Below are 21,431 nucleotides of genomic sequence, written 5' to 3' on the forward strand. Positions count from 1 at the left end.
TTCAGTGCTGTTTTATGAGTTTGTTTGCAAGAAATCATAACAGTGGCAGAACATAATCTTGGACCTTCCGGTGTTTAACAACTGCAGTAAGGTTCTTGTCCTGTACATCTAGCATATCTCAGCTGAGTTTTGTCAATTTGCCTGTTTTCATAGATCATTTCTTGTTTATGTTTTCTATGATTGTTTTCCTGTTTCTGTTCAATACTGCAGATTACCCTTTATGACACTCTACTAATACCGATCACAACAGAAAGCAGGACGCACTCCTCCAACTTAGCATCCTTTCCTGCGAATGTCTTCATAAACTCCATCATTTTAACATAGCTTTCAGCCTCCTAAATGAATTTGTCCTGGCAGATGAGGTCCTGTCACTGATCCATGTTATGGAATCTGGGATTAGTGGTGTTCTGCAGAGAGAGAAGGAGTGAACTGCTTGAGGATGAGTATCATGCTAGCTCAATTGCACATATGCGTAGTCTCTTTTTTTTACTCGCTGTTTCATGGCATAATCTGAAGCACCATCCCAAATTACAGCTGGCAGCAGTGTTTTAGAGATGGTGGCCAGTGTTCATCTCAGTGACCAGCAATTAAGAGTTTCCTTCTCACTCACACATGTTGACTTCTAATTCCGCCTAAAAAAGTTACCAACTGTTCACGAATTTATAATGTCTTTATTCGTGAATATTTTGGCACTCATGGTATTCCGAAATCCACTCATTTTGTTAGAAAACCTCAATTTACTTCTCATTTCTTGCACTTTTGTGTGTGAAAGATTATTAAATTTAATTTCTCCTCAGGGCTGTGAGAGCAATAGGCAAAAAATGGGTTAAAATAAGGATCTGGAAAAATTTCATAGACACATGGTGAATTTCATTCAGGTTGATTGGTGTGCCATTTTACCATTAGTGGAATTTGCTAGAAATCCTTCATATAATTCATCTGTCAAGCTTTCTCCATTTAAGAGTCAGTATAGTCTTAAACCTCTGTTGATTAATTTTCGTCTGAACTCCTGTTTGATGGAGTATTTATCTCATTTAAAGGAAGTCTGGGGCTAAATGGGGAAGATGCTGTCTATGATGTGAACCTCACCCAGTGGATTAATGGACTGCAAAAGACTTACAGCCCTAGGATTTTGGCTTGGATAGAAGTTGTGATTTGTAATGCAGGGCATCTGCTGCCAGAGGGTTTTGTCCCAAAAACTGTCACCCAATTAGTCATATATAAACTGGCTGTGCTAGTATATTTTTAAGACACATCCATTTTTTGATGTATCTCGTTTGAAACACTGGTCCTCATAGAAAACATTCCTCTTGCTCATCACTAATCAAGGTAGATAGGGAGAAGAAATATGAGGTTCAAGAAATTTTAGGCTCTTGTATAAACTCTAAAATATTTTATTAAGTTCGTTAAGGTCCTGAGGATAATTCATGGGTACTATTTCAGGATATCCATGCACTTAAATTGGCGTGTCAATTTCATCTTAAGGAACTGGGAAACCTGGATGATCACATTCAGAGTCCATGTCTTAGAGAGAGGCTTATGTCATGATTTGCAAGTTTCTGATGTTATAGTTTTAATTTTTAAATTTTTTTTATCATTTACTTAAGTGTTATGCAGTTCTTATGTTCTATATAAGTATATTTTTACTCACATTTTGTTAGTAACAGGGCTCCCTTATCATTATGTGACTCTTGAAGTTTTTGCCCTGTGGCATTTTCCGAAGGATATTTAAGGTGGTGGTGCACTGTAGTGTTCAAGATTTTGGATTCCAAACACAACTTTTATCGTGTTAGCTAGCACAGAATGGTTCTTTAGGGAGCTGGACATCAACATATTTTTTTCTTCTCAGTTGGGTAAATATTTTGGATGTGGTTATTTCAGAAATTTTGATCTACTGTTTTTTTACCTTTGCATATTATTTTTGGTTCCTGGTTTGTAATCTTTTTTCTCTGCATTTTTTCAATTGTGTCAGAACAGTTGCTGCCTAAACTCTTCATTTTGTCTCTTCTGCCAGCCATTCACTCTTTCCCTTTCTCTTTACGGGTGCCTTTGCCCTAGAGGCATTCAAAATTAAAAAAAAAAACTCTTATGGGGTCCATTGCCCTTTCAATGAACTAGGTAATTATCCTTATACATATGGAGAAGTGAGTCCAAAATATCTTATACTTCAAGTTCTTTCTTCCAGTCAACTTTCTCAAAGGGTGATGTAGCAATTAGCAATATACCGTAACCACCACCATAAAAATCAACCAGAACTGGTAGCAACCATGAGACAGACAAAATACTGTACAAAAGATGCCGAAATTATGTTAATTAAATAACATTCAATAATTTAAACGTGTTTAGAGGTAGTTTTGTGCAACAGGTTATTAATGAAAATGTAATAAGTTTCCCACATAAGAATTACAACACCATCCCCTCTGCACAAAAGAGTATGTTTTCCCCTTCTTCTTTCTAACTACTGGGGATTCTCTCGATCCACATTTATTCCTGATGTTGCTCTGCGTCATAAAAGGCCCTGCAGAACATTTTTTGCAGACTTCATCTCTCAGCAGGTGAAACTTGGAGCTTTCAGATAAAGTTGTTTAAGTTTGGTCTGGCTGTACAATGGAGTGCCATGCCAAGCAGGATCAGTTCTCACCCTGCTGATCTAAAAAGCTTGCTTTGTAATAACGCATTATTAATGTCGCTATTGTTTCTTAACATTAACAATTGATAATTTTATTACCAAAATTACATTTCTGCAGAATTTTAAATGAAGTAGAAACTCAGACAGAAAATAATTGTTAAGTAATATTTAATTGCCTAATATTTTACACAAAGCAAATTACAAATTGCATCACAGACGTTTTGACAATTATTCTGTTGGTGCTCTGGCAGTTTAAATGACTTGCTCAAGGTCACGTAGTATTCAGTGGTGGAAGCTTAACCGGCAGCCTTGTGGTTTACAGTTCAACACCTCAACCACTAGGTCAAACTGCCTAGTTGTTTCAGTAGTTGATGTATTTCATTATTGTTGTTATGTAATATCACAGTAATAAGAATTTTTTAACATCAAAAACTAATGCTAATAGAGTTTCATTAAAAGCCACCTTGTACTTCTGTGGATATCTCCTCTTTTGGACTGGAAAGTGTCTTGCCTTCTCCTCTACAGAATTGTCAAAAGCTGGGCAAATTGGGGAAACAATTTTAAAGATCAATAGAGTACTGGGTTTTGCAATAACCAGTGAAGTGAAGTTGAAGAAAGGTATATTTAGTTGGTCCTAAGTTCACAAGCCACATCTTATGTGGTGTTTTGTTGAAAATTTGCTGCTGTGAATTATATGGGGTTGGCTGCAAGGTACCCCAAACTTCTGACCTTGTCCTGTGTTTGCTTTTACATGTTATATTTGATAATTTGATATATAATGCTTGTCTTAAAACAAATTAAAAGTCTTTCAAACTTGAAAAAAGTCATGCAAATTGACAAATTCTTGTAACTTACTACTTTCAAAAATAATGTGTAATTTTCAGTCAGTCATTTTCTAACCCACTTAGTCCTGAACAGCGTCACCTGGGCTTGGTGCTGGAGCCTATCCAAGCTGTCATAGGGTGCAAGGCAGGAATAAACCTTGAATGGGGCACCATTCTATTGCAGGATGAATGCACACACACCCACCCTCCAACCACACAGTTTTGTATTGCCAATCTTCCTACCCAGCATATCTTTGGACAGTTGGAGGAAACCTGAGCACCTGGTGGAAACCCACTCAAACACAAGGAGAATCTGCAAATTCCACACAGGGAAAACCTGGGATACGAACCCTGGTCTGATTACTGCAAGGCTGTAGTGCTACCACTGCACCACCGTGCTGTCTAATGTATAATTGTTCATAGCATAATTAATAAAATATTTACAGACTGTTAATAGCTGCTAATAACAGACACCTAAACTGAAATGCTACCAAAATGTAAAACTTTAGTTTTTAATCCTTTCTCCTTCTGAATTACTTACACATTAGTATTTGCTCATTCAAAAACATTGTCCTTTTCCAATTACAAATAATTTGTTGTTTTAGCCTTTCACTCTTTCAGCATAAAAGTAATTTTAGTTTTGTCTCTCTACAGGAAATTATCTCCTGGGCTTAAGCACTTAGTAAAGAGTGAGCAAAACCCTACTGTATACCGGAGACCGAATTACAGAAAATTGGAACTGAATGGCTCTGTTGGAAGTAGATAAAGATGCAAACGTTAAGAGCAGGGACAAGCAGGGCCGGATTTTCCTATAGGCTAACTAGGCTTCAGCCTAGGGCCTCAAGGTCAAGAGGGGCCTACATTCAAATTGTTAGCAAAATTAAAATTACACTATTCTAAAAACAGTGAACACTAAAACACTGAACCGAAAATAAGGAGAAATTCTATGCATATGACTAATAAACAAACATAAAAATGTATTGGTTAATCACAGTAATGATGTATTTTATTATCTCTCATGTAATTTACAAACTTAAAAATGAAAGGTGAAAGGGCCTCATAAGTGGAATAGCCTAGGGCCTCTTTTCATATAAATCCGGCCCTGGGGACAAGTGAAGCCCTGAGAAAAAGACAAAAGCAGGTAATTGTGGGGATGGCTTGTGTTCTCATGTCGGCAATGGAAGTAAGGCAATTTAGGGGGAGGTACTCTCAGTATATGGGCTGGGTGACCTGAAAACAAATTAGGCAAGTGCACTGGCATATGAAAGAGAGAGAGAGGTGTGACCAAGGCTTCCTGTCAATTTCATGCAGACAACCCAGCATTTTTCATCCTTGCCTGACTTTTGCTGAGAAAGAGAGAGTAATCACTAAAGTAAATGTGATTTTAAAAAATTCAGTCATCTACACCTCAGATTTTTAAACAAATGGGTGATTTATTTTTATAGTGTGAATGAATTTTTAAAGGTAATTAGGAAACTCACAAGTTAAAAAAATCTATAGACATAACTGAATGTTGACATTTGTCAATAAATAACAAGCTTATTTTAAGATGATTTTTTGAGTAATCATTCTAGTGGAATTTGATAGCAAAAATACAAACAAGGCTTTTTCCAAAAGTTACAGTGAGAAGTCTGTTGTACTAGTATAATGATGTGTATAAAACTTTCACCACAGAAAGCTTTGAAGATTTTCAATTGTTTAAATGCATATCTCAGTTTATCATACCAGCAGTAGATGTGCTTTCCTGGAGTTTTTTTTTTGTTAGCAACATTTTTGTAATAAATTTAACATAATATAATGTAACAGTTTCAACCCCAATTAGTTCAGTTCAGGACTGAGGAAGATCAGAGAATATCAAGAAAGCACAGAGCCCCAGTTCATTGCAGAGACCATTCGTGCACACACTCATACTCACCTTAGTGCCAAACTGCTAGTTAACCTAACCTGCACAACCTTGGGTAAGTCAAAGGAAAATTCACAGAGACACAAGGAGAAGATCAGTGACTAGGCTTATATTTTGAGCCTTAAATGCTGAATCGATGAAGGAACAGAATTAATCACTGTCTCACCCTCAAAAACGATCTCCATACAGATAACATCCAGGTGTGCCATTCAAACCCAGTATGCTGTATTTGTGATGTGGCATCTCTACCCACTTTAACACTATGCCACTACAAATAAAACATGAATTTCATATTTTTACCAAGAACGTTATTCTTTCATGTTTTTCTAAATAATTAAGAAAAAATCTCATTAACAGCAAAGATCCAAAATACATTGGTATAATTCAGAAATAATCAAAAACTGACATAACATTGGCTAATCCCTGAGGGCATGAGAAGACACTCAGAAATGCTAATAATTGTAATGAAGGGTTACTTCATTCTTCTCTGATGTGAACTTAAGTGTAGGCACTTCAACAGCAAAGTTTTGAAAAAATTACTTCCTGAGGTGCTTGCTTTAAAAATGAATTTATAAAAAAGAAGGAAAATAATCTGTATTCTTTATAGTAATTTTATGTAAAGTCTAGTAACTAGTACATGAATGAAGTGAATCTCCACAGAAAAGCTGGTACCCATTGTTGGATTTGAAATTTGCATACAGTTATTGTTGCATACAGTACATTATTCCATTGAATAGGCCTTAAGTGGGAACAAAGCATGTATAAGACCTCTAGGTAAAAAATTTACCTTAACATCAAAATTGATTGGATAATCATATGTATATGAAGGTAAGGTTAAAGCTTTTTGTTTTGATTTGAATAATAGGCAGAAATAAAATCAGGATTACGAAAATAGTTGTAACAGTTGTTTTTATACTATTATTATAAAGTTTGAGTTCTTGCCTAAATGTAAGAATATGCTTTCAGGTTACCGAGCTATGGAAAATTCTCCCAAATGTAGTATTTTGTTAAGATTGAGATGTACAGATTACTATTCAATCCTTTCTTTGAGTCCCTAAACCTTAATTGAAGTTTTCCATTCAAGTTTCATTGCAAATTTGATATGCAGTAACGTTTCCGGTGCTCTGCATACAGCAAAGCATATTAATGTGTCACTATCAGCGAAAGCTGAAAATCAGTTAGACCCATAGCTTTACTGTCACAGGTAAATAGGAAGAAAAACTGAAGCACCAATTAGATACATTTCTTGATCAGCTAGTTTTGTCTTTTTTGCACAGCAACAAAGTACAATTAATTTTAAAATGATCCTCTCACCTTTAAGAAAAACATAACCCTTTAACATCTCAGATTATTTCATCAGGCTTCTGTTCTGCCAGAAGGAATGAGGCAGAAAATAATATAGAATGGGACCAGAAGATAAGGTGTGGACAAGAACAAGCAATGACTTGTAACCAGTAAGTCAAACGCATGATCATCAAGCTAAAAATCCATATTACTAACCGAGAATGCTAAACCGGATGATGGACGCAGGCACATCCGGCAATGGGCCGTAGCTGCAAAAAGGACGTACTGCGCAGGCGCAAAAAGAGTCCGCGAGGGTCGGCTGAGGAGCCGAGAAAGGCGGATAGAAGGGGGCGAGAGAGGCGGATGAGGGGCCGCGAGAGGCGGACAAGACCACAGAAAAAAGGAGTGAGCACAGGAAAAATTGAGAAATGAGGCGCAAAGAGCACCGAAAAAAGGAAACGGCACATAAAAAAGTATTCAAACGCAAGCAAAGCACGAAACACATTGCACACGAAACTAGACCCAAATAAAAACAAAAAAAAAAAAAGAGGCCCGCGCACAACAGCAAGGCACCCCCCCCCTACAGGCACCGGACGGGACACACACAAGAGGGGGATTCAACAAGCCCATGGAACACAAAAAAAAGAACACAAAACCACCCCACAGACCCTACAAGCAAGGGACGGACACACACAAAGAGGGGGATTCAACAAGACACAGGAACACAAAAGAAAGAAGACGCTCGCGCGACAACAATCCTCAACCCCCCCCCCCCCCCCCACACACACACATCCATAAGAAGTGACACCCAAAGCCACATATTCTAAAGTGAACATCAACACCTTCACACTAGACAGCATAGGTGTCAGCATTGGTGGATCTCCTTACAATAAAGCACTATTAACCGTTCGACTGCAGAAAAACAAACATATTAACAGTGACTGCGATCCTTCTTATTACTTATCCATATTTCGCATGCTGAGAAAGAAACAAGTCATGAATACACGGTCACGGGTACAAAACGAAAAGGAAAGGATAACAGGAACAAACACACGAAAACGAAAGAAACAACAAAATAGACGGCTATGCAGCATAGGTGGATCTCATTACAATAAGGCACTATTAACCGTTCAACCCGCAGAAAAGGCTCCATATTAACAGTGAGTGCAATTCTCCTTATTACTTATCCATATTTCTAAAAGAAAAAATGTCTCGACTCCAAAAACGCAAAGCTCAACTACAGCTTCTAACTAACGATGTACCTAAAAGTAAAAACTTTATGAACTGCATTAGATCCTACAATGGTTCATTTGCTTTTGCATATACCGGAGTAAATATCAGGCCACCAAAAGGCAATGGCCCATACTACTTTCGCATATGTGCACAAATACTGCATCGCATTGGAACAGTGCACCCTGAAACAAATCAACAACGCAAATATGCACAAATCTACATCCTAGATCCACATGACGCAAACTATCAATCAAAGTGCTGCATCGCAACAGGCACGGATTCAAAACGAAACACCTCCCGTCTCAGACATACGTTAATGGCAGCGAAGGCTACAACGGGCTTCTCACACAGCACAGGCAAATCGATTACAGCTCCAAAACAACACGTCCCAAATACTACACATGCAACAACGCGCCTCTCAAACGGCACAAGAAAAACATACACCAGTAAAATTCATTCGGATTAATGAATGTCATTTGCAATCATTGTCATTCAGTTCACTTCCCTGAAGAAACAACTGGAAATACAAGTTATACATTTACATGTTGTTGTCAAAAGGGTCAAATTAGACTGCCTTCTTTACATTCATATACTGAATATCTACAGAGGCTTATAACTGACGATGTACCTGAAAGTGAAATCTTTATCAACTACATTAGATCCTACAAATCGGTATCCACTATGAACATTAACGGTGGCACTGCACGTGACATCCGTCTTGAAAAAATGTTGTTTATTGATGAATGTTCAATGGCATGAAGTCACTTACTCAACACCATTCATAAACTTCTACAAACGTTTATGAATAATAATATTCGATTTGAAGGAAAGGTACTTTTATGAGGAGGAGATCTTAGACAGTGATTAGCTATTCTTCCAGATGCCATGCACTCAGCTATTGTTCAGTGCACCTTAAAATACGCAGACAATTGGCATTGCTTTCAAAAGATACAGTTAGTAAAAAAGATACGATGTCCAGAACCAGATCATAACAATTGCTTATTACAACTGAGAGATGGTACACTCACCAATACAGCTGGACTTCAGGCACATATTATTACAATTCCTCAAGCCTTTATCTGCGACAACTTAGTTACAGAGACATTTCGAACAGCAATCTCATTAGACCAAATGCCCCTTTTAACACAACGCACTATATTATGTCCAAAAAATATTAATATGGAAAACATTAATACCCAAGTCATTCCATTACTTCCTGGAGAGACACAACTCTTTCTAAGCTCTGACAAACTTGACTCTGATCACAACAATAACCATCTTAAATGACCTTACAAGTTTCTGAGCTGGAATTACCTTTTACACTTAAACGGCGTGTACAAAGAAATTTTCAAATAAACCTTTACACTGTGCCACACACTTTATTGTTTGCTTTCTATTTGCATCATCTACACCGTCACACTATTCTATATCTCATTCATACATCACGCTCTTTGTCATTCCCAACACCAGGGGTTGGCGAGCGAAGCGAGCAGGGGGCGGAGCCCCCTAGTAAGAATTCTAAATCATAGTCAGTATTTCTTTTTCAAGGATTTGTTAGCCAAGAACACAATCAAAAGTTAAATGCACCAATATCGTAGTTTTCACACTTAAACTTGTAGGAATAATAAGTGTTGATCATAAACTTAACACCCATGATCCCATGTTACAGCTGTTTACTTCCAGGTCTTTTACCTAGCAACGAGACAGGAGCTGTTCCCCAAAATGGTGGCAGCTGCATGAAAACAAAATGACACCGAAACAGATGCAAAAATAATTAAACTAAATGAATAAATTCCAATTAGGAAAACTGTTAACAGAATTGAAATTTATTTGTTCCAAAACCTAAACCAAATCTGAAAATGGCGACCCAAGTACCACAAGAAAGTAAAAAAAAAACAAAAAAACTTATAAATGAAAGTAAATCATAATAGCTGCACAGGTTCTCCTTCACTGCTTCTGAGTCAATCTTTTCCTTTGACTAGTTTTTTTTTTTTTGCATTTCTGATGGTGTATTGTTTGTTCTATTTATTTTTTTAATTTAGAAATGTGCAGTATATGCAGCAGTCTTTGATTCTGTTGCTGTGATCCCCCATGCTTCCTCTCACAACCTGTTCCAGAAAATCATCAAAGGCTAGTTGTGGATCTCGGGAACAAAACGTGTCACAATCTGAATTAATGAAGACAGCTGATTGGATTCTTGAGAGCTGTGCCCAGCATCAATGAAAATGTTACTGCTGTCTTCCATCTTGCTGATTGGATACATTGCTCCAGAGTTATAAATTATGTCTGCCTGCTATTAACCTGCCTCTGGAGGTCAATCATGTCACCTTGCCAGCTGGCTTAAAATTTGTATGTAATTTCTCCTGGATCCTTGTACAGTAAATCATACAGTGTTGTGCCTCACAACAGATGGCTGGTTGCTTTGGTCTCTGAAGACTAAGTTTGAAATTAGTGCATGTGCTCCATTCCTGGACTCCACCTGAAAACATGATATAAGTCAATATTAAAGCACTGCTTTTATTATTTGACTAATCTAATGTAATTGTTTATGTTGTATTATTCTACAGAATGTGTCTTTTACAGAGTAATGTACAGTATGTATTACTCCAGTTTTTCAATTAATGTTGTTTGCTTTTACCAAGGGCAAGTAGGAGTATGAATTGCATTTTCCTTGTGTTATGTACAGAAAATCAACGTAAAATTATTTCACTTATTGTGTTCAGTTACTGCTTTTCTTTCTGAAACATCAATTCACAAAAAGTAGAAATTCACTTCACAGCAGATTACTGTTGAAGATGTGCTCAGGGTAAAACAATGCTACCTAATGCAAAAATAAGAAACAAATGGTTTTCTTTTTGGAAATGTTGAGAGCTGGAGAACAAATAGTATTGCATGTTTTGTAATAAACCCACAACAGGAAGCAGAATTACCATCTATTGTTTTTGGGGTGTCAGTTTCATTTTGAAACAGTTGATAACACTAGAATTTCACCTTGAGTTGGTAGCAGATGGCTGAGTAACTTTGGTTTCCAGATTACTAAGTGTAATTAAGTTGCTAAACTGCTATGACCAAAAAACTGAGGTGGCTTTGCTTTTTACCAAAATGAGCAATCTGATCAGCAGTTACAGGATACACCTTTATATTCTCCATTGGACCAATTTTCTTAGAATTTACTTAATTCTATCTATCTATCTATATCTGTATTCCGAAAATTGATACTAAACATACTGTGAAACAACATAAAATTATTACAGCTAGGAGATTGCAAGACTGAAAAGATGGGAAAAAGTGTGATAGTTTTTTCTGCTATGATTCATTTTTTAGGCAGAGTATTAGCAACAAAAGTATTTTAGGATGCATTAGTTTCTCAGTTTAAGAATATGAAACCCCTTATTTCACTAAACTTTGTACCTGTAACAATATTGACCATATAAACCATAAGATGTTTTAAATACAAAATTCTTAGCTGATTGCAAAGGAAAGCTGATGTGTAAAACATGGTACTAATGATGAATATGGAAAATGTAAACTGTAATCTGAGATTAGGTAAATGTGGAGTGGAACATAGTGCTGCCTATGTACACCGATCAGCCACAACATTAAAAGCACTGACAAGTGTACTGAATAACTTTGATTACCTCACTGATGACAAAGAGTTTAAGGTGTTGACTTGGTCCAAACTCCCCAGATCTCATTGCAGTCAAGCATCTGTTTGATGTGCTAGAAAAGCAAGTCTGATCCACAGAGAACTGCAATTTGCAGAACATAAAGGATCTGTTTCTAATGTCTTTGTGTCAGATACCACAGGACACCTCTAGAGGTCTTGTGGAGTCCATGCCTTGATGGGTCAGAGCTGTTTTGGTGACACGAGGAGGGTCAACATAATATTAGGCAGGTGATTTTAATGTTTTGACTGATTGGTGTGGGTTGTCTGGTATTACGAAAATTTTATGAGATATCAAGCATTAAAAGTGCTTTTAAAATCAACTATCCAGAAACTGTAAAAAGAGTAGATTTTTTTATACACAATATTGGGAGAAAAGAGGGTGCATCAAGAGATATGGATGAATGCAGAGTCTGAACTGAGGCTTTACATTTGGTAAATAAGATCATTAAAATATCAAAAGTTACTCTGTTACAAAGATTAGTTTCTTATTATTATGGACTCAGTACTACATTTAGATGGAACAGAAATCTGATCGAGTAAAGTCTATATTAGCTGCATGTCTACATATTAAGGCATGTCTGGAATTACAGGACAGGTAGATACATGAACTGCTCTGTACAAAAGGGTTAGGTTTTATGGTAGTATGAGGCAGTCCAGCAGTGGATGGTTTGGATTCATAAGAGAGGTATATTTATGCTCTGGATTTGAGCAACCATTTTATAGTACAGTACTGGAACACTAGAGGTTTTTTTGGAAAATGGAGTTTACAGTATATTTTGAACTTACATAACTATCCAAATATATTATCTGTATTCAAAAACCTATTTGTGTACAAGTCCCTGAGTATGAGGTGGTAAGGTGCAATAATGAATAGGCAATTGGAGATGGTTAGGCAACATATATAAAGGAGTGTCTGGTATTTTAGTTTCTATCAACCACTGTGACTGTGACAGTAGACATTTGTGTTCAATGTGGTGGAATTAATATTGTGAATTTTGTAATCCATGTCAGAAATTGATAGTTGAAGAAGAAATAATAATTTGGTAATTTATGGAGTAGCATGGTGGCACAGTGATTAGTAAGTGGTTGGTAAGATATATTTTAGAACAAAAGGAAGGATCATAGAGAATATTTGGAACTATAGTTGAATTTTTAGTTCAGCTATGGTTTGGTGGTAGATTCTGCTAGTGTTGCTTCCTCATGGATGCAGTGTCCTGTGTTAGAATTCCTGGTCTTGTATCACCATCCCCAGGGTGTGTTTTTGTCGATGTATTTTACTTTTTCTCCCATGTATCCAAAGACATGAATTGTAGGTTAATTGCTAATTCCAAATTGCCATTATGTGAGTGAGAGTGAAAGTCTGTATTTATTGCATTTCACCCGGTTTTGCCACCATAGGCTCCATCCCTCTGTGAACTTGAAATGGTTAAGCGGACTTGAGAATGCTAGGGTCTTGAATAAGGCTATTGATCACTGCATTGGGAGTGATCATTTTAAGTATCAGATAAATAGGTACCAACCAGGAATGGAGATTTGGAACTTAATGGTGGATTGTTATAATATTATAAAATTCCTTTTTCTGTTCTTCCATATATTGTCCTTTATTGTATGCCTCATTTCTTTATCCCCTGTCTGTCTTTGGATCACCCCTTTAGAATTATGGATTTGATTAAAATATGTCTGTTTGGTTTACCTCTTTGTCATGTCTCCTCTCTTGCCTCTTCTCTGATTCTGCACCCACACTGTGGTATATGATATGTATGTAGTGTGACTGATAATTGTTCTGCTCTCCCTTAATGGAGTCTGCTATCAGAAGGATGGAAGGGGAATTAAACATTTCTATGCCATCACCTAGCTTAAACATGTCCCACATTTCAAGTCATTCAAGTAATTATTCCAGGGACTGCAAAGAGAAAGAAGGTCAAAAATGGCAGTAGAGTGGATGATTACATTATGTATTGATGCCAGTTTTTCGTATAATGAGCAGGATGCATAGGGTGGTGAGTTTGCAGTTTATTGTAGTCCTCAGCGTCTACTGAAGTGGTCAGAGAATTGACACTTAAGTTTTTAAAGGCTAAACAGTGTCTTTTTGACCTACTGATAGCTCTGGGCGACTTCAATCCATACACCATACATACTGCACATTGGTCCATTAATACAAAATGATAGCTGCCTGAGAATATTCAGTGGCTAATGATGCATTGATACAACTGCAGGAAAAACTGAAATTTGTAAATTGCTTACTGTGAATTAACAGTTTACTTCTTGGCCTTGGAAGTGGTTTCTTTGTGAAAGTAAACTTAAAATGAATGTATTAGCTATCCCTTGTGATTAAACATCAAAACCTATTATTCTCAATGCACTCAGAGGGTTGTTCAGAGCAATGAGGTTGCAATATGAAGTGTTAGCTGTGGAGTCAGGTGAGAAGGTGGCATAGTGGTTAACGCAGACACCTTCTGCACCCAGGGTTCTCAGCCCGAATCCAGCCTGGGCACTCTATATGTGAAGTATGTTTTTTTTTACCCCAAAGAGTAATTCTGGTTCTCCTCATACATCCTAAAGATGTTGTATACAGTATATACTAGGCTACTCATCTCTAAAATAGCCATATTTCATAAAATATAGGTAGGTGCATTCCTGTGTTCTGCAATGGAACTGCCATCCCATCCAGGTTGCTTCCTGCATTGTAGCCCTTCTGATTAACTTGATTATGATGGATAATGGATGAATGAGTACTATGTACATGGGAGCGATGTACTATGGACATCTGGTTATCAGGGATTTTGGGCATCAAACTATGCTTTGTCACAGAAACGAAATTAAGATTTAAAAAATCCCACACTAAAATTTAAGTATTTTAAAAATAACTTAGGTTTTAACTCCTCAGATTAAGCATTTCAGGATATTGTACAGAAAGAAAATATGGTAAGGCTCTCAACTGGGAAGGTGTCTATTAAAAATGCATTCATTGACTCTTTGAAGGCGAGTGGACATCCAGTCTCTGCAAGGTTTCCTGAATTAAATGTTTTGACAGATAAAGCAACAGTGCAACAGCCTAAGCATAAATAATCCCACCAGTTATGTGGTGGGCATAAACATTAAGTCATAATGCAGCCCATAATTAGAAAAAGTATAGGATGATGATGATGATGATATAAAGGCAAATTATAATGAACTAAGTTCCCTTTCCCTTCTGTTACACTTCATCTTATGTTTGGTGCTCTATTGTAGCACATACTGTACATATAGACCCAAATGACAAGAAAGTCTATAGAGTAATGCCTACTTATGTGTATAAATATGGACAGATCAATAAGCAGTTCCAACATGTTACAACAATATGATTTGAACTACCACTTCATCTTCCACACAAACTAAAAGATCTGCTTTGGCTTTTGCATAATCTTAATCCATTCTGCCAAGTGTTGTCATCCTCCATACTGAAAAGGAGACTCATTCTTTGCCTATACAGTTACGCATAATGGTTTACATTTTGCAAGCAACTTGCAAGATTAATGTTCATGCCCATACCTGTGAAAGGAATATTAAACATATTTAGAAGTTATTGTGCATGAAATGCTCAAGGAAACTCCAAAACATGCATAAAAGACATGGCTGAACTTGCCTTAACCTGAAGTACTTGGCCTTTCCCCGTGTGTTGTGTTTAATGTTATGTGGATGACCTACTTATGTTTACAGCACCTAGTTTAAATTTTGCATTACCTGACACTGTGCCCTGTCAGTTCTAATTGTGGTGCAGTCACACTGTGGTATCTGAGTCTTGACATGAAGAGAGTTGTCTCTGTATTGAAAAACTAACATTAGGGGACTGTGCAAATGATGGATTTAGCAAAGAACTTAATGTGGTGGCAATGCATGAAAATGCAAGAGGTCGAAACAGTAAAAAATATACATTTCAGAGATAAAGACATTCACTATTCACACTTCTTGAAGCAGACCTCAAAGAAATGCTACACCAGAAAATTGACTCTGCTAGCCTATAGCAATGGAAATATAGTTGTAGCTGACTCATACTTGAGCAAAGATCAATACCCTAAAGCACAAGGGCCAGCAATTATAATTATGTATTGATAATGGTGAAGCTTTTACATCAGCAGACTTCCGAGAATTTGCACACTGAAATGAAAAAAGACACTGTACTGAGGCCCTCCATTACTCCAGTTCAGGTAACAAGCCAGGTCCAGAAAGTGCAAACGCAGTGTAGGCTTAACTGAGACAATAGAACTAAAGCCATATTTCCATCTTACGTACACGTGAAGCCTGTTTTGCACATGACACTTTGAGTCTGCATTATGTCACCAGAGGCTCTTTCAGGTATGTTTCCTTATTGGATTACAATCCAAATAATATACAGATTTTCTCATTTCCCTATTGCTTTTAGATAAAGGATCAACTAAAATCCTAGAATGTGTGTCGTGTAATATACATTTTGCATTAGTAGCAGGCACTTCCATAGTGAGCTGCAGAACCCAAAGTGATACCAAGGAGGGAGAAATACACAAAAAATAGGTGGATTTATTAAAATACTCAACAGTAGGAGTGGTAAACACAGGGAGATGCTGCTGTTCTTCTCAGCCTCACTAAACAGACAAATCCTGTCTGCCTCCTGGGGTGGTTTGTCTACTTGCTTGACACTGTATTGCCCCAAAGTACTGTACTCCCTTTACCTCTCATCCCTCTCAATAGGCTCTAGGCCTTCTTCTTCCTACCAGGTGAGTGTTTGTCCCACTCATCTCTCAGTTGAGAATTTTACAGATTTATAAGGTCACATGTGCAAAGTACAGTAAAATTCTTACTTACATGTGCTAAACTCTCCAACACTGTGATTAATGAGTAGAACAGCCTTATCTTAAAATTTTGGTCTTCTTCACTTAAAACATGTAAACATTTTTGTCATTAGCAGAGAAACAGAATCAAGAATGCTTGAATTATAAACTATTCATCCACTTTTTCTCCTGCACTTCTTGTTTCCAAGAACTTGTAAACTTTGGTCCCTGTTGAAGCCCTCTTGTAGCCTTCATCTATTTAAAGTACGCTGAGAGTCTGGGTGTTGGACCTAGGTGGTAAATATTGTAAAGGTCAGCCCTGACACAGACAGACATAGGACACAGGCTCAAAGCACACAGGGCTTTTATTTTCTTTTTCCTCATTGTGGAAACGTCTTCCCCGTTCCCTCAAGCACAACACCACAGTCCCAAACACAGCACAAACAATATTTTCTGTTTTGCTTTTTTTCTTCTTCTTTTTTTTTCCTTCTCTCCAGCAAGCTTAGTCCCTCTCCTCCTGACTCTGGCTCCCGGTGTAACGACTGCTGGCTCCTTTTATAACACCCCCGGAAGTGCTCCAGGTGCTCGTTGACCTACTTCCGGCAGCACCTCCGGGTATGGCAGAAAACCCGCCCAAGAGAGCTCAGCAGCAGTTGCAGAACCCCCTGGCGGCACCCTTGGATCCCAACAGGGCTGTAACCAACTCCAACTCCCATTAAGGTGTGCGGGAGTCTGAGGCACTGCTGCAACCCAGGGGGGCTGACATCCAGCTTTCAGGGGAAGGTAGCCCTCTGAATAGGATGGCTCCCCTGGTCCTTCCAGCGTGGAGGCATCCCAGCCGGGCAAGGGTCCCGGCCATCTGCCACACTATATTCTGAACTAAGTTTGAAAAGGCTAGTATTTTTAAATTGTGAATAGCAAGTTCTCTTCTCTCTATTCATTTAATCCTCTTTCTGGGTTGTACCAAAACATTTCAAACAAGGCTGTTTAATTGTTCTTGTAACAACAAAATTTCATAGAGATGCATGTTCCATATTGGAGCTCAAGATCAGATATCATAGCTCTCCACATGGTTTAAAATGATCAGATGCCTAAGACAGAAATATGTGGATGGGGTTGAACAATAAATAATACAACAGGTGCACAAGTTCTTTACTGTGAGATGGCTTTAAAACCTGTTAATTCCCAGATCAGTTTTGGTCTCAAAGACAGTCTGACCTGTGTAGATCTTCATGTAGCAGCTCCTGGTGTCCTTACACACAGAGCCTTCCATTGAACTTTAAAAAGGTAAATTTCCCATCAGCTCCTCGCTTCCTGGCCTATTACAGTAGTTTGCTCAGGATGAGTAGGCCAAACTACCTATTGACAGGTGCAGGTCTCACGGAGAGCTACAGGAATTTCTTGTTTGCAGTGATTGCCTTTAAAGGTTGTGCAACAAAATTTTAGGTTAAGGGTCCTATCATTTTTGTCCATGCCATTTTCATTTTTGTTATTATTTAAAATATTTCGTTCAATCAAAACTCTAAACCAAAGGGAGCGGAGGATGCCATCATCTATATGCTACACCGATCCCTCTCCCACTTGGACAGAGGCAGTGGTGCTGTAAGAATTATGTTTCTGGACTTCTCTAGCGCCTTCAACACCATCCAACCTCTGCTCCTTAGGGACAAGCTGACAGAGATGGGAGTAGATTCATACCTGTTGGCATGGATCGTGGATTATCTTACAGACAGACCTCAGTATGTGCGTCTCGGGAACTGCAGGTCTGACATTGTGGTCAGCAGCACAGGAGCACCACAGGGGACTGTACTTTCTCCGGTCCTGTTCAGCCTATATACATTGGACTTTCAATACAACTCGGAGTCCTGCCACGTGCAAAAGTTCGCTGATGACACTGCTATCGTGGGCTGCATCAGGAGTGGGCAGGAGGAGGAGTATAGGAACCTAATCAAGGACTTTGTTAAATGGTGCGACTCAAACCACTTACCACTGAACACCTGCAAAACCAAGGAGCTGGTGGTGGATTTTAGGAGGACCAGGCCCCTCCTGGACCCCGTGATCGTCAGAGGTGACTGTGTGCAGACCTATAAATACCTGGGAGTGCAGCTGGATGATGAACTGGACTGGACAGCCAATACTGATTCTCTGTGCAAGAGAGGACAGAGCCAACTATACTTCCTTAGAAGGCTGACGTCCTTCAATATCTGCAATAAGATGCTGCAGATGTTCTATCAGATGGTTGTAGCGAGTGCCCTCTTCTACACGGTGGTGTGCTGGGGAGGCAGCATAAGGAAGAGGGACGCCTCACGCCTGGACAAACTGGTTAGGAAGGCAGGCTCTATTGTAGGCACGGAGCTGGACAGTTAGACATCCGTGGCAGAGCGATGGGCGCTGACCAGGCTCCTGTCAATCATGGAGAATCCACTGCATCCACTGAACAGTGTCATCTCCAGACAGAGGAGCAGCTTCAGCAACAGACTGCTGTCACTGTCCTGCTCCACTGACAAACTGAGGAGATCATTCCTCCCCCACACTATGCGACTCTTCAGTTCCACCCGGGGGGGTAAACGTTAACATTGTACAAAGTTATTGTCTGTTATACCTGCATTTTTAGCAGTCTTTAATTTAATATATATTTTTTATCAGTATGCTGCTGCTGGAGTATGTGAATTTCTCCTTGGGATTAATAAAGTATCTATCTAAAGTCTGATTTTTGTTAAATATGGAATGAACAATGATGGGTGCCAATTGCTTTTGTTAGTTTCAAGTTATTTCAGAGACAAATGTGAGTTCTTCTTTTTCATGGAGGAGTACCACTGTGTCTGTACTGTATAAGGCACAAGATGTTTTTATTCACACCAGTGACTTTGACATATGAGAATCTAATACAGCAATTGTAATCAAAATCTGAGATATGGTGGTTAAATTTAAAAAAAAAATGTGGTGATCTATCATGGAACAACCCCATTGAAAAAGATAACTGTGGTCACCCAGACCTTGTTGCCAGTTGTGAACAGGCCCCAATAGCAGTTCCCAAGCTTCAGGGCCCCAAAACTGTAGGTATGAAACTGGCTATCTGGATGTGTGTAGACCTGGATCTGTGGCACCCTTAGCATTTTCTGGTTCACCTGTCGTTTTCCGAGCTAATGTGAATCGAGTAGTACGCAGCGCAGTTTTAAAATATAAAATTTTTAAAGTGCGTGTTTTAAATGTACAATACTCCATGCTATTTGCCACATTATGCTTTGTTTAATATTTGATAATAAATGTTAACTGAAGAATAGCCGAATTTCGTCCACTGAACCATGACACAATGCGTTCTGTAATTAAACTTGACTTGAAAGTGTGAGACGTAACGGAGTCTTTGGCGAATAACATCGGAATCGCACGAATGCCTTACGAGCTATTCGGTTCGAAGCGTACCAGTGGGGTGCAAACGCGTTAGAAAAGTGCAGTACAGTATCACGGAACTGATTTCAACCCGATTACTAGGGGCAGGCTGGAAGAAGCAGAGGCCCGCAGCTTATTGCAGGGAGTGTTCTACTTCCACGCAAGAAGCGAGGAGGCGCGGAAATGCTTCACCCGCCCGCAATGCCAAGTGCTCACATTGTGCGCAGCGGCAGGGAGAGGGAGGCGGAGAAGGAACGGAGTCCAGCGAGGCTGCTGCCAAGCTTGCCGCTGTCGTGTTCGTTCAGTGGTGAGACGAAAGAAGCTTAAGTCGTGAACGACTACAATAGGATATCCAGTTTCATCGTGGGATAAAATGGCATCGCAAAAACGACCGCAGTACCAGTGGCGAGGAAGGCAACTGTCGTTGAAGGGATTCTTACTAACTCTTTGTGTATTCTGTTGTAAGCAGGCAACGTCCCAACCATCTGCCGGTAAGTATTACGTAAATAAACAACGCGAACTCCGTTGAACGTAATAAAAACAGAGCTTAAGTAGGCATGTGATTTTTCAGCGTGCTGTTGCCGGGAGCCAGGGTTCGTATTGGTAAGGTGCAAGCCACGTTTTTTTATGGCAAACAAAATGAAGTGACCGATCGTCCACCTACCTCGTTTTTCAGTATAATTAAAGCTTTAACCGGCATGTGTCTTATACCTGAATCATTGGGAAGGATTCCTCCAGTTTGGGAGCTTTGTCCGTCCCCGAATCAACACGATCAATTGCGTAGAATCAGGTGGCGCAAATGCTGCATACTTTAAAGTAATAATAAAAAGAATGTCGTCAAAGAACTATAACCTCCAGCCTACCGCGACGCTGGACTTGATTAAATGGGTTTCGAATGTTATGTATAGAGTGTGTGTCTGGCTCCAGTGATCTCTTTAGAATATTTTTTGCCGAGAAGGCTGCGCTTTCTTTAATCAGTGTTTATCTTTTGTCTCCGAATAGGTAGTATGTTATTAACTCCAATTAACTTTATTCACGCTCACTTAGTCCTGGCAGTTTCTTAAACTGACGATTGATTCCCCTAATTGCTTCACTTAATCACCGAAGGTCTGCTGAACATGGTAAATGGCAAATACAAATAATAATAAAAAAGGAATTTTGATTCGAATGGCTGTCGTGTGTTATATTTAAACACTTGCGCTTCGAATAGACCTTGCAATGTAAGATCTACAGTGACTGCATTAGTTAAAAGTAAATAATTTTGAGCCTTAAATCAGCCGATGTGTTCTGACGGCGTTTCAGGGTCAATCACCATGTAACAATTGTGGGGATGGTCGACGTAATGAAACATGTCCCCTGAAACCTAGGTCAGGGAAGGTTATGTTCAACACTGAATAATCAAAAAGTGATACCTTAATATTTTTCTTTGTTTTATTTTACGGTTTACCACACACAATCTTAACCACACACTTGAGGTTTTGGATTAGCTTGATGTCATTTATAGTCTTGAGTGGCGTCTACAGGAATATAGATACGTACAGTATATGTTCTCGTATAGAAGAGTTTAAACAGTTTCACTTTCTATTTTACAGTTGTTTTGGGGGGTCCTTTGCTGTATTACACAAAGTGATATCGTGATTATATGCAGTTTAAGGTGTATGTCTGGCCTAGGATATTTTTGTACGAATGCTCCTTGGATTATTTAGTCACCTTT

At 38.6% G+C, this 21,431-nt stretch overlaps 2 protein-coding genes across 2 annotated transcripts in view; one reads left to right on the top strand and one right to left on the bottom strand.

The window, feature by feature from the left end:
- The window catches only part of LOC127528026 (craniofacial development protein 2-like), a 1,148,403-nt gene that overhangs the window by 88,970 nt on the left and 1,038,002 nt on the right, over positions 1 to 21,431 (bottom strand). The gene's annotated exons all lie outside the window — the stretch shown is intronic.
- Positions 19,822 to 21,431, top strand: part of tm7sf3 (transmembrane 7 superfamily member 3) — a 78,368-nt gene continuing 76,758 nt past the window's right edge. The window contains exon 1 of the mRNA XM_028816273.2: positions 19,822 to 20,208. Within this exon, the coding sequence (XP_028672106.2) occupies positions 20,091 to 20,208 (118 nt within the window). The 5' untranslated portion in view covers positions 19,822 to 20,090. The remainder of the gene's footprint in view (positions 20,209 to 21,431) is intronic.

The sequence above is a fragment of the Erpetoichthys calabaricus genome, chromosome 1, assembly GCF_900747795.2.
Source record: "Erpetoichthys calabaricus chromosome 1, fErpCal1.3, whole genome shotgun sequence".
Classification (NCBI taxonomy): Eukaryota; Metazoa; Chordata; class Cladistia; order Polypteriformes; family Polypteridae; genus Erpetoichthys; species Erpetoichthys calabaricus.